Consider the following 14,354-nt stretch of genomic DNA (forward strand, 5'->3'; position numbering starts at 1 on the left):
GGATAGGTATAACAGGAGACTAGACAAGGTGAAGAGAGGAGTGAACCAGAAGATAGGTCCAGAATGAAGCCCAAGGAGACAAAAGAACGAAAGATTGGAAAAGAAGAGAATAGGACACAAAGAGATGCCCTAACACGCATGTAACTGAAGCCCCAAAAGGAGAGGAGGAAGAGAGCAGGATATCCGGCTCACGAATGGGCTTCTTCGTTTCGTACGCGACAGAAAAGTGATTCAAAAATGGGTGATGTTGAGAAGGGCAAGAAGATTTTTGTTCATAAGTGTGCCCAGTGCCATACTGTAGAAAAGGGAGGCAAGCACAAGACTGAGCCAAACCTCCATGGTTTCTTTGGGCGAAAGACTGGTCAGGCCTCTGGATTTTCTTACACGGATGCCAACAAGAACAAAGGCATCACCTGAGGAGAGGAGACGCTGATGGAGTATTCGGGGAATCCCAAGAAGTACATCCCTGGAACAAAAATGATCTTTGCTGGCATTAAGAAGACAGGGGAAAGAGTAGACATAATAGCTTATCTCAAAAAAGCTACTAAGGAGTAATAATTGGCCATCGCCTTATTTATTTATTTGTTTGTTTTAAAGATTTATTTATTTATTTATTCATGATAGACATAGAGAGAGAGAGAGAGAGAGAGGCAGAGACACAGGAGGAGGGAGAAGCAGGCTCCATGCCGGGAGCCTGACGTGGGACTCGATCCTGGGACTCCAGGATCATGCCCTGGGCCAAAGGCAGGCATTAAACCACTGAGCTACCCAGGGATCCCCATCGCCTTATTTATTACACAACAAAAATTTCTCATGACTTTTTTTTTTATGTGTACCATATTTAAATTGATCTCATTGACCAGAATTCAGATCATGAGTGGCTAATAGAATGTTTCTCTTGGACAGTTGGACAGTCCTGATTTAAATAAGATTGGCTTGTGGTTAAAAAAAAAAAAAAAAAAAGAAAAGGAGAGGAGGAGGCATCAGGTTACCTGCTCAGTGGGGAGTCTGCTTGTCTCCCTCTCCTTCTGCCCTTCCCCATGCTTTCTCTAATAAAAATAAATCTTTAAAAAAAAAAACAACTAACTACGTTCTTTACAAAGGTCTTATCTAAAACAAAAAGATACAAAAAAAGATTAAAGTAAAAGGCAGAGATAGGTATATAATCAAAAGATAACTGGCATCATTATATTAAAGCTATTTGCTGATAATTATTTGTAAAATATTCAAGATAATCTACATGTAATTTATTAAAATTGTTAGGTGAGCTTAATTAGTAAGGTTGTAAGATATATGAGTTAATAAATGTCAACTGCATTCCTGAGTATCAGCTATGTAGGGTTAGAAAATGAAATTTTATAAAAATACTGTCATTTACAATAACAAAATATTAAATATCTAGGAATAACTAGCAGAAAATGTACAAAATCTCTATGCAGAAAACTATACAACAGTATTAAAATAATAGGGCTGTACCACGTTTATGGACTTGAACACTCAATACTGTAAAATGTCAAATGTAAAGTGTCATCAGAACTATACCATTAGGGCAGCCCAGGTGGCTCAGCGGTTTAGCGCCACCTTCATCCCAGGGCGAGATCCTGGAGATCCAGGATCGAGTCCCATGTCAGGCTCCTTGCATGGGGCCTGCTTCTCTCTCTGCCTGTGTCTCTGCCTCTCTCTCTCTCTCTCTCTGTGTCTCTCATAAATAAATAAATAAAATCTTAAAAAAAAAAAAAGAACTATAGGATTAATGTAAATCTAATCAAAATCCTAACAGAAATTTTGTTTGGGGGCAAAATTTCACAAACTGATTTCAAAATTCATAAAGAAATGAAAAGATCAAGAATGACTAAGATATTCTTTTTTTATGATTTTTATTTATTTATTCATGAGAGACACAAAGAGATAGGCAGAGGGAGAAGCAGACTTCCTGCAGGGAGTCCGATGCAAAATTCGATCCCAGGACCCCGGGATCATAACCTGAGTCAAAGGCAGACACCCAACCACTGAGCCACCCAGGCATCCCTAAGATATTCTTACAGAAAAGCAAAGTAAGTGAACTTGTCCTACCAGATGTCAAGATTTAATATAATGCTATGCTAAGACAGCATGGTACTGGCATAAGAATAGCCAAATAGACTACTGGAATAGAATAGAAAGACCTGAAATACCTATATACAGACGCTTCATTTACCACAAAGGTGGTACTACAGAACAATGGAGAAAGGATATTCTTTTTTTTTTTTTTTTAAAGCTTTCAGCTTTTTTTTTTCTTTTTAAGATTTTATTTATTTATTTGAGACACACAGAGAGAGAGATAGAGAGAGGCAGAGACACAGGCAGAGGGAGAAGCAGGCTCCATGCAGGGAGCCTGATGTGGGACTCGATCCCGGGACTCCAGGATCACACCCTGGGCTGCAGGCGAAGCTAAACCGCTGTGCTACCCGGGCTGCCCGAGAAAGGATATTCTTTTCAATAAATGGTGCTGGACATTTGAATTTCCATTTACACAAGCAACATACACACAAATTAATCCCATGTGTGAAAAGCAAGTAAGCTTCTAGTAACAATGCAGCAAAATGTCTTCATGAGTTCAGGGTTGGGAAACCCTTCTTATGTCAGATAAGAAAAGTCCAAAATCAAATGAAAAGGTTGTCAAATTGGACTACGTTAAGAACTTCTTTTCATCAAAATACAACAGGAACTGTCAAATGAAAAAGATCAACAATTCCAATGTGGCAAATATGTGGAATTGGAATTCTCACAGTGCCAACAGCAGTGTAAATTGGTACTACCACTTTGAAAAAGTTGGCTCAGTAATTACACTCCAGGGTATACAGAATACAGAAATGTAAGAAATGCATACCAAGAGACTTATACAAAATGTTCATGGCACTAGCCTGTAATAGCTAAAAAGTGGAGACAGTCTAAATGTCCCTCAATAATGGAATGAATAAATTAGGGTATATTCATTCAATGAAATATTATGCTCTGGTAAAAATGAACTATAGCGGGATCCCTGGGTGGCTCAGCAGTTTGGCGCCTGCCATTGGCCCAGGGTGTGATCCTGGAGACTCGGGATCAAGTCCCACATCGGGCTCCGTATGGAGCCTGCTTCTCCCTCTACCTGTGTCTCTGCCTCTCTATCTGTGTGTCTCTCATAAATAAATAAATAAGGCCTTTTAAATAAATAAATAGATAGATAAATACATAGATAGATAGATAATGAACTATAGCTACTGTCAACAATATGAATGAATACCAATATAGGTAGAATTCTGAGCAAAAGCCACACATAAAAAGATATACACTATATTCTCATATAATTTTCTAATTATATGAGGTTTTTTAAAAAAAAGACAAAAATAAACTGTATTTAGAAGTGCAGGCTTAATGGTAAGAAATAAAAGAAAGACAGTTATTACCCTGAAAGTCAGAACATTGGAGGTTATCTTTTAGGAAAGATCTAAATCATTAGAGGGGAATTTGAAGAAGCTTACAAGAAGCTGATAATATTCCATTTCTTGACCTGGATGGTGGTTACACACAGTGTTCATAGTGTGTGACAGAGCAACAGGCTGAATGAGGTTTTTCTACATATTCTTCTTTATGTGTTATATTTCACAAAAAAAAGCTTGAAAAGTGTGGGTCCCCTGGTGGCTTGGTTAATTAAGTGTCGAACTCCTGATTTTGGCTCAGGTCATGATCTCAGGGTTCTGAGATCAAGCCCTGCATCAGGCTCCACGGTATGCATGGAGCCTGCTTAAGATTCTTTCTCTCTGGGATCCCTGGGTGGCTCAGCGGTTTAGCGCCACCTTCAGCCCAGGGCATGATCCTGGAGACCCGGGATCGAGTCCCATGTTGGGCTCCCTGAGTGGAGCCTGCTTCTCCCTCTGCCTGTGTCTCTGCCTCTCTCTCTCTCTGTGTCTCTCATGAATAAATAAATAAAATATTTTTTTAAAAAAAGAAGACGAGGGATCCCTGGTGGCGCAGCGGTTTGGCGCCTGCCTTTGGCCCAGGGCGTGATCCTGGAGACCCGGGATCGAATCCCACGTCGGGCTCCCGGTGCATGGAGCCTGCTTCTCCCTCTGTCTGTGTCTCTGCCTCTCTCTCTCTCTCTCTGTAACTATCATAAATAAATAAAAAAAAAAAATTAAAAAAAAAAAAATAAATAAAAAAAAATAAAATAAAATAAAAAAAAAAAAAGAAGACGACTCATCTCAAGCATCACTACTACTTTAGTCCCCTAATCCCAAATCAAACTGATTACCTTCTTCTTTGAGGTAACATCATAACCTGTCCCAGATTTCACAGCACCTATAACACTATGTTATTATCCATTTATTGTATATCTATCCAACTAGACTCAGGTTGGGGATCACATAATCATCTCTTATCTCCAACATCTCCACAAAGCCTGGCACTGAGTTAGAATTCATGACATTTCAAGAAAATTAAAAAAAAAAAAAAAAAAATGGGGCAGCCCGGGTGGCTCAGCGGTTTAGCACCACCCTTGGTCCAGGACATGATCCTGGAGACCCGGGATCGAGTCCCATGTCGGGCCCCCTGAGTGGAGCCTGCTTCTCCCTCTGCCTGTCTCTGCCTCTCTCTCTCTCTCTCTCTGTGTGTCTCTATTAATAAATAAATAAATAAATCTTTTTAAAAATCTCTTAAAAAAATGAACAGATGAATAACTTTAGCTCTTGTTATCTATTTACTACATATATATGCATATATAATACATATATATTTTTTAAGATTTTATTTTTTTATTCATGAGAGACACAGAGAGAGGCAGAGACATAAGCAGAGGGAGAAGCAGGCTCCTCACAGGGACCCCGATGTGGGACCCAATCCCGGGACTCCAGGATCATGCCCTGAGCCAAAGGCAGACACTCAACCACTGAGCCACCCAGGCATCCCTATTTACTACATGTATTATTTGGTATATCAACTATACTGCTAGCCCCAAAAGGACAAGAAACATATCTCACAGTTCTACATCCTTCACAGCAACCAGCACAGTAATATAAATGAACCCCTCATGTAAAAGAAGTTCAGATACTGCTGCCTGACCACAAAAAAATTTGGAGGACAGAAGCGGAAGCCCAAGCAGTCTATCTAAAATATGAGAGATCACATTGATGGATATAAGATGAAAGGATAAAAAATTGTACAGTTATCAATCTAGACCTGGATACATGGCATCTCTCCTCATTCCCTTTGGGGCTAGGATCTGCTAGACTAATGTAAGCTGCATGGCCTGGTTAAAGAGTGTAGGATATGACATCGGAATGCTAGAGTTCAATTTTTCTTTTAGACATGATAATGATATTGATTATGTCTTTTAAAATAGTATTGTTTAGAGATATAAATTGAAATCTATGAACAAAATGATATGGTCTCAGGGAGAATTTGGCAGAGAGGGTAAGAGTGGAGGAAATGGAAACAGACTGCTGGGTGGGAGGCATGAGAATAAAACAAGTTTGGCCATAAAGTGGTAACTGCTGAAAACTGGGTACTGGGTACACCAGAATTAATTAAACCATTCTCTCTACTTGTATATATATTTGAAATGTTACATGACAAAAAGTTAACCCCCCACCATTCAAATCCAGACCCTCCATTTACTTAGCTGGGTCACCTTGGAAACTAAACTGCTCCAAGCTTAGTTTCTTACCTGGATTACATAAATAACAATGGTGTTGTCATCAGGATTAAAAAATATCACACATGGAAAGAGCTTTATAAATTCCAACAAGTTTGGGCAGCCCGGTGGCTCAGCAGTTTAGCACCGCCTTCAGCCTAGGGCGTGATCCTGGAGACCCGGGATTGAGTCCCACTTCAGGCACCCTGCATGGAGCCTGCTTCTCCCTCTGCCTGTGTCTCTGCCTCTCTCTCCCTGTCTCTCCTGAATAAATAAGTAAAATCAAAAAAAAAAAAAAAAGATAAGTAGATATTGCCAAGAGGTAACTAAAAATAGATCACTAAGTGTCTAAAAACCTGAAAACAGAAACCCTGATGACATTCATGTAAAACATGAGAGATGCATTTATTAACCCCCTACAATGTTCCAGGAACCAAGCCACACACTGGGACACAGACTAAACAGATTTGTAGTCTCTGAACTTAAGGGCTTCAAGTCTAAAGGAGAGAGACATACGGCAAACACTAGCAATACTAAGAGCTAACAGGACTGCCCAGCGCCCAGAAAAATTCCTGATATATAATAAGCATTTGTTAACGGAGTAATAAGTCTCATAAAAGCATACACTCACTCATTCAACAAATATTAATTTTACCACACACTGTTCTTGGTGCTGCTGATTCATCAATTTATTGTATTTATTTTTAAAGATTTTATTTATTTTTCAAAGATTTTATTTATTTGACAGAGATAGAACAAGTGCACAAGCAGCAGGAGTAGCACAGGGAGAGGGAGGAAAGGCTCCCCGCTGAGCAGGGAGCCCAACTCAGGATTTGATCCCAGGGACCATGATTTGAGCCGAAGGTAGATGCTTAACCAACTGAGCTACCCAGCTGCCCCCGGACTCACCAATTCAAAAAAACAAAACAAAACAAAAAAATCCCTGTTCAAGAGGCGCTTACATTATTGTATGGGGAAACAGACAAGGAACCAAATAAATGAGAAAATCATATAGAATATGAGAAGATGGGGACAGTGCCAAGGTGGCTCAGTTGGACTCTTGATTTTAACTCAGGTCATGATTTCAGGGTTGTGAGATCAAGCCCCATATTGGGCTACATGCTCAGCAGAGTCTGCTTGAGGATTTTTCTCCCTCTCTCTCCCCCCCCTCCTCCCACACACATGCTTGCTCTCTCAATTTAAAAAATATATATGAGAAGATAGTAAGTGCTATGGAGAAGACCAAATCAAGGAAGGGGGCTAGGAGGTTTTAGGGTAGAATAGGCAGTTTCAATTTTAAATATAGGGTTTAAAAAAAGGCCTTAATGATAAAGTGACATTTGAGCTGTGACTTGAACAAAGTGTAAAAAGTAGACATATGAACATCTGAGGGAAGTGTTCTAGGCAGAAGGAAACCTAAGTGGAAAGACTGAAAGAATATGCTTGACGGAAAAAGGTGGCAAACCAGATCACAGGGCAGTGGGAAGAAGAAAGAGGGGTTCTAGCCTAGGGGAAAAGAATTTCTGAAAAATCCACGACATCTTTGGGAAACTACAAGCATTTCTGATTAAGCTAGAACATTTTATATGTAAAGGAAAAGACCCTTTATGTCACACATAAACGATTTAAATAAACGATTTAAATAGTTTACAGAAATAAAAGATACTGAAGAGAAAACCTGATGGGAACACTTGAAGACATTACATGCACCCTAACAGATACATTATGAAATACAAATCATCATCTATAACATACTATTTAAAATTTCAAAAATATGCTTAACCTGAATCTAACAAAGCCTATACTGTATATCTAATTTTCCATTCCTTGTAAATAAAAGGGATAGAGGATCAAATTAACCCCCAAGTAAACGCATTCAGAAAACAAGACATTTTATCAACAACTGACTTTGAGTTTCTTTATACAGTCACCAAAATAATAAAAATTGTTCTAGATTTAAAAAAGACGAAATGTCATGTGTGAATAGTGTTTGCATTTTGATTTGAACAAATCAACTATAAAAAGATATTTGGGGAATAAGAGAAATCTGAATATGGACTAGTTGTTAGAGGACATTAAGGAATTTTTAGTTTTATTTGATGTGGTTAAAGTGTTTTATTTTTTGTTTCTTATTGAACTATTTAGGGAAATATATGATACTTTTAAAAACTTAAGGAAAGCAAACAGAGGGAGAAAATTTGGCAAAATATTTGTTAAGTGTTGAATCCCAGAGATGGGTTATTTGGCTGTTCATTATAGTACTGTCTCAACTCTTTTATAGGCTTGAAAATTTTCATATTAAGTTTAAAACTTTGATTCATCTGTGATTCATACATTTGGAAATCATGTCTTCCCTTTTACTTCAGATTTTACTTACATAAACTGAAAAATAACACAACTCATGAATTTCATTTCTGCTTAAAGTATTTCCTGAAGTTTAGTACATCACAAATTGATGTTTTTTCTAACTCAGTAAAATACATGGAGAAATGCTACTAAGGAAGGAAAAATAAGGTTAAAAAGAAGTAGGCTATCAAATTAGACACGAGGGCCTTGAATTAGGGCAATAACACAGGATGACATTTCAGAGACAAATCTGGTTACAGAGGGTCAAGGCTGAAGTCTTTTGTATTCCCACTGCACTCTACATAACACAGGCAACACTACCCCCAGAAGTATGTTCACATCTGTCTCTGTATATGCTATATGGATACTCTCTACATCCACACAGAGACGCTGCAAGTTTCTGCAAACAGGATTTGGATCATTTTTTATCTCTATATCTGTATCTATAGTGCCCCACAGATGGAAGGCCCTCAATAAAAGAGTGCTGAATTAACACCTTCTTATTTATCTTGCAATACTAACCCATTTGGTAGACATGATACAATTCTTATACTCCCATCAGGTCCTCAAGACGTTCTTACCTTGTAATAATGTTCCAAGAGAATCCTGACTACTCCTTCCACACTTTCTGCTTCAACAGGCTTTCTGGCAAACTGGAGTAGATACTGCAAAGCATCTGCTGGGGAGGTAGCTTTACACAGATCTATGTGGAGTGCTGCAGATTTACTTGGTTTTGTCAATCGCAGTTTCTTGGTTGCAATTTCCTCCTGTTGTTGCTGCAAAGGAATAGGAAAGATAACACATGAAAATAGAGGCTCTGCCAATTTCACTTTGCCTCATTTCCTTATTCCAGATAATATATTTAACTGGTAGACTTAACTTTAGGAAAAAGCAGTGTTATGAACTGGAAAAGGGGCACTGGAGTGGAGGCAAGACTATGAGTCCCCATTTTGCTTTTCACTAGCTCCCACCACTTTGGACTAGTCATTTCATTTCTACAAGTCTCAATTTCTTTTTCTGTAAAATAGATCCACTAACATTTTGTTCTACCAATCTCTCAGGACTGTTGTAGCTTTTGGGTTAAAAGGACACATGAAATATCTGCTCCATTCTTTACTTAAAAAGAAATCTCGGGGCACCTGGGTGGCTCAATCAGTTAAGAATCTGCCTTCGGTTCAGATCGTGATCTCAGGGTCCTAGGATTGAGCACCAAATCAGGCTCTCTGCTCAGCAGGGCGTCTGCTTCTCCTTTTCCCTCTGCTCCTCTCCCCTGCTCAAGCTCTTCTCTCTCTCTCTCTCCCTCTCTCTCTCTCCCTCTCTTTCAAATAAATAAAATCTTTAAAATAATACATAAAAAGAAATCTTGATTCTATAAATATGTTCAGACTGTGCTGAGACACCTACCTGGCTCAGCTTTCCTTGTGAGAAAACTGGAACTGATGGGAACTATCTGTAGCTTACATTGAGTAAAAAGTCTTCTCCTTACTCCAAATGACTACCCAAACCATCCTGCCTTTATTAAAAGGATGATTGATTAGTATAAAAAATTTTTTTAAAATAGTCAATTTCCTTGCAAACTGTAGCCACTTAACAAATGTTTCCTGAATGATTATTCAGCATTAGGACTGGTCTCTGAGTTCCAATTCTGCTGCTCTAAGTAAGTCATAATTCTTACTGTCATCATTTATAAAATGGGAATTATGACACTACTATCAGTCTTTCTCAACTAGGGATCCTCATCTGAACCACAGGACACACAAAATTATGTAACTATTTTCTCAATTCTCTCAAGGATGGCTTATAACTAGAAACTTTCTAGATATATTCATTATTATAAGGAGTCCAAAAAGTTGACATAAAAGGGAAACTGTCACTCCAAGGCTTAAGTCAGGCTCTGCTGGGTAGGTATTGAGCTCATCATAAAGACAACAAATGTTAAAATCAATAATTTTCCTTAACATTTGATGCGTTGTTTTGATATTCTGAGCAATCACCTCTCATCAAATTTACAATACTACAAAAAAAAAATTTACAATACTACAGAGAAAAGATTAGAATTATTCTAGTCAGGAATAAAGTAGAGCATGATATAAAGAGACCAAAGAAAAAAATAAAATAAAATAAATTAATTAAAAAAAATAAAGAGACCAAAGATTTTGAAGTCAGAACTTGGGTTCAGTAACCACTTACTAGTGAGAGGAGGCCTATCCTTCTTCTATAAAAGGGAATACAATTCCTGTATGATACAGATATTTGAGAAGACTAAAGTATAATGTCTTTATGCGTACAAACACAATAAGCACTAAATATAGTTCTCTCTCCCTCCCCTTCTTCATAGCAGAGGAAAAGATCAGATGCACTAAGATCCCATTTCATCACTCTATGGTAATGATTATGCAGAATGAAATGAAAAAATGAGCTCTTTTCTTAAAATCCTTACCCATTCCCATCCTTTTCTACACAAATTCAGTCTTCAGTGTTACTTGGGCTCCAATCAGGTCAAAATCTGAGGAAGATTTTCCATAAGAGTATGTGAGGGGAAAGACAAACTAATATCTGCTTAGTCAACCATCAATAACATTTTAGTGAGCCAAGACCTATGGTCATCCAGGGGGGACAGAGTCGTTTGGCAAGAGCTGGGGGCAAAGGTGGTGATAAATAGGTGACACATTAGAAGCCTGAGGACACGACATCCTGACTTTGTGTTTCTTAACATCCTGGCAAGGCTTCCAACACCCTGGAGCTGACAGACCAAGAGCCACAAGTATAGAACATGCAGCTTCCTCTTCAACCTCTGCCCCAGGGTAACCTAGCCAACACAATATGACCCCTCTAGCTCCAATACAATAGCCACCTCTGGGCCTGCCCACTCTCCCTTTTTGAAAGGGTACTGTCCTTAGTAAACTGCTTTGTGCTTGCTACACTCTTTCTGTCTTTATTCAAGCTTGGATCCTCATATAAATCTTTGTGGGGAATCCAAGAACCAAGACCTCCATTTATACCACTCAGACTCTCCCACCCATAACAAAGGACACGGAGATGAACGAGGTATTATCTCTGTCCTTAAGGAGCCCAGACTGGTAAGGAGATATGTACACCGTGTGAAATTAATAGAGAAAACTCACTAAAATCGAGTAAGGAGGATATAAGGGTGGGGGGCCTAGAAGGGAGAACAGTGCCACTCAATAATCAATTAGGGAAAGAACTGTGGTTTATAGATCACAAGAGAAAAATCATCCACAGGAAAAAAATCATCAATTACAGGCCCCAAGGAGAAAGATGTACATTGCATCTCCTACAAGAAATCTACCACCTTTGCAAGTCAGCCAATAAGAAACTCTTATCACCCTAGACTTTCCCTTCAAAATAACCCCTCCCAGCTTCCTCCTCCTTCTCCATATAATAAAGGCCCTCTTTTTTGTTTGCTGCACTTGCTTGTGGTTTTGCCATGGCATGCATGCCCTGAATTGCACATTCTCTATTATTCCCAAATAATTGCATTTTTGTTTCTAAAATAACTATTTTTAAGGTTAACAACTGGTAATTATAGTAACACTAAGTGATAAGTACAAATCGATGAGTATAAACAGAATACTTGCCACAGAAGCAGTGGAGGAAGAGACGAAACTCTTGCTAATAAGGTTTTAGTTGGGTCTTGAAACAAAAATGCAAAAGTAAAAATAATGGAAAAAAATGACATGCATTCCATGTAAAAGAGACAACAGGTACAAGAGTTTGGAGAAGTGTAAACACATGACATGCTCAAAGAAAAGTGAGTACTCTTGAGAAGTGGGAACAAAAGAACTATAGTTAGAAAGGAAATCACACTGCACGACAATGTGAATGAATGTCCATAATGCCAGTGAACTGTACACTTAAAAATGTTTAAAATGGGGGAGCCTGGGGAGTCTGCTGGTTAAGCTTCCAGCTCTTGATTTTGGCTCATGTCATAATCTCAAAGTGGTGAGATCAAGCTCTGCATCAGGCTCTACACTGAGCGTGGAGCCTCCTAAAGATTCTCTCTTCCCCTCTTCCTCTGCCACTCTGCCTCTTATTCATTCTTGAGCTTTAAAAAGAAAAAAAAAATTGTTTAAATGGCAAAATATGTATTTTACCATAATTACAAAGGAAAAAAAAAAGTGGGCAGGGGAAACAGCCCCAGAAAATTCCAGAAAGCAAATCACAGAAGAAGCTCTGTGAAACTAGAAAAACAGTCCTAAGGGGGCCCTGGATGGTTCATTTGGTGCAACATGCAACTCTTGAATTCCAGGTTGAGCTTGAGCCGGTGGGTGTAGAGATTGCTTAAAAATAAAAAGAAAAAAGAAAAGCCTTCCTGAACCTCGACTCATTCTAAAAGTTCAAGAAAACTAATTTCACATAAAATGGAGCAATTAGAAAATGTCAAGTCTAAATCTCAGTCACTTTTTAAGAAAAATAAAAAAAAAAAATTGGGCAGCCCAGGTGGCTCCTTGGTTTAGCAGCGCCTTCAGCCTAGAGCCTGATCCTGGAGACCTGGGATCGAGTCCCACATGGGGCTCCCTGCATGGAACCTGCTTCTCCCTCTGCCTGGGACTCTGCCTCTCTCTCTCTCTCTCTCTCTCTCTCTCTGTCTCTCATGAATAAATAAATAAGATCTAAAAAAAAGAAAAAATAAGCAAAAAAATAATAAATAAGCAGACTAACTTCCCTACAGTCAGTGGGAATATGTACAAAAATGTGTCCACAAAACAGAAATGATAAGTGAAAAGAGACAGAAAAACTTGATCTGTCAATACACTCATCTCTGTATTACAATCACATATACGCTTTTCTGTCTCTCCCATTAGTCTGCAAGCTCCTAAAGGACAGGGACCTTAATGTGTACCGGACTTTGTAGCAACACCTTTAGCTATACCTGATACACAGTAACCACTCACTCAACACTCTCGTTAAAGGAATGAATGAAATGTTTAAGGAATTTCCTGCTGGATGGTCTAACTCCTGCTACACTAGAAGTCTAAGGATTTAGGGGCCAGTCTATGGATCTAAGTAAGAATGCTTTTGATCTACTACTAGCATCAATTGGGGGCTCGTCAGAAATGCAGATTATTGCCTACCTTCCCCCATCTCACTGAGTGGGGTAATCTACATTTTAACAAGATCACCAGACGATTTGCATAAAAAAGTCCGAGAAGCAGGACACACGAGATAACCTGGAATCAACCTCTACTTTAGCAACATCTATGAGGCGACACATGGACAGTCACAGGTGTCAGGAGATCGAATCACCTGTCCTTAACTCCAACGGAGGAAAGTACAGCCCTGCTTCCTAAGTAAGCTGTTCCACAAATGGAAACCTCTGCCCCGAAGCAGCCTGTGACAGCCCCCCCCCACCCCCGCTTTGGCTGGGTCTTGAGGAAGTCTAGACTCCTCTTCCAACCCCTTAGGGTTCTACATAACCAACTTGTCCCTAGGCGCCTTTTTTTTTGCAACAGGAGTTGGGAAGGGCTCCACCAGAAATGGGCTCTGGATCCTCGCATCCCTCCAGAAGCTTTTGAGCCACCATCTGTAGAACGAAGGTGCTAATGTAACCCGAGTAAGCCGAAATAACGGAGAGGACATCCTCGTAAATTGCACAGTGCTATCTGTTCTCTCTAATCGTTTTATTTTTTTAAGTGTCGGACCGCACAGACTAATAATGACAACAGCAGCTGCAAACGAACACGCCCCCTTAAGTGTACTTTCGGAAAGCCCATCAAAGTAGTCCGCACTCAACCCAGCTTTCACGGTCTGTTCTGGCGGAGTGTCTGGGGCGTGGATAACCTTCCCCGCCCCAGACCGGCCCAGAGACCTTCCCTTCCGTAATTTACCTGGACCACCTTAGTGAATTCCTCGTACACTCGTTTCTTTAGGTGAGCCGCCATGGCTGCCCGCGGGCCCTCTCAGCTTCCGTACTCCACGAGGGAGGCGGGGGGGGCGGGGGGGCGGGTAGCGGAACCCGGAAAACCCGCCTCGGCCGGAGGAACTCGCCGCAATCCCACAAGGCAGTGGGGCTCCGAGAAAGAGAGGCCTCTTCCTGCTGCTCCACCGCCCTAGTCCGCGGTGCGGCCGAATTTGTGCGCCTACGCCTCGTGCGCCGGCGGAACGCAAAGGAGGGCGCAGAGCGAGGAGGCGGGGCCTCTGGAGGGAGGAGAGACTGAAAGCGTACACGAGCCAATGGGAGCCTCCGGAGGCTCGCCGCTGCTCTCGGAGGGGGCGGGAGCGGAAGGGCGGGAGGAAGTACAGGGCAAAGGGCAGAGGCGGGACGGTCCGGGGCTGGAGGCAAAACCTGGGGCGGCGGGAGGCGTTTCCCTGGAGAGATCGGGGAGCGCGGCTGCGG

General features: G+C 40.4%; 1 protein-coding gene and 1 pseudogene across 2 annotated transcripts in view; one reads left to right on the forward strand and one right to left on the reverse strand.

The window, feature by feature from the left end:
• Positions 1–13,994, reverse strand: part of INTS4 (integrator complex subunit 4) — a 110,717-nt gene extending 96,723 nt beyond the window's left edge. The window contains exons 1-3 of one of the 2 annotated variants that reach the window (XM_072794761.1): positions 13,846–13,904; positions 10,437–10,502; positions 8,578–8,772 (exon numbers count right to left, since the gene is read on the reverse strand). Coding sequence is in view for 1 of the 2 variants with exons in the window: in XM_072794760.1 (XP_072650861.1) it covers positions 8,578–8,772; positions 13,846–13,899 (249 nt within the window). In the remaining variant the exon portion in view is untranslated. Of the gene's footprint in view, positions 1–8,577; positions 8,773–10,436; positions 10,503–13,845 lie in introns of both variants that reach the window. The other variant, XM_072794760.1, reaches the window with a different exon arrangement.
• LOC140615050 (cytochrome c pseudogene) lies at positions 238–579 on the forward strand (annotated as a pseudogene).
• Positions 13,995–14,354: the final 360 nt, after the last annotated feature.

This window comes from Canis lupus, chromosome 23 (genome assembly GCF_048164855.1).
Source record: "Canis lupus baileyi chromosome 23, mCanLup2.hap1, whole genome shotgun sequence".
NCBI lineage: Eukaryota > Metazoa > Chordata > Mammalia > Carnivora > Canidae > Canis > Canis lupus.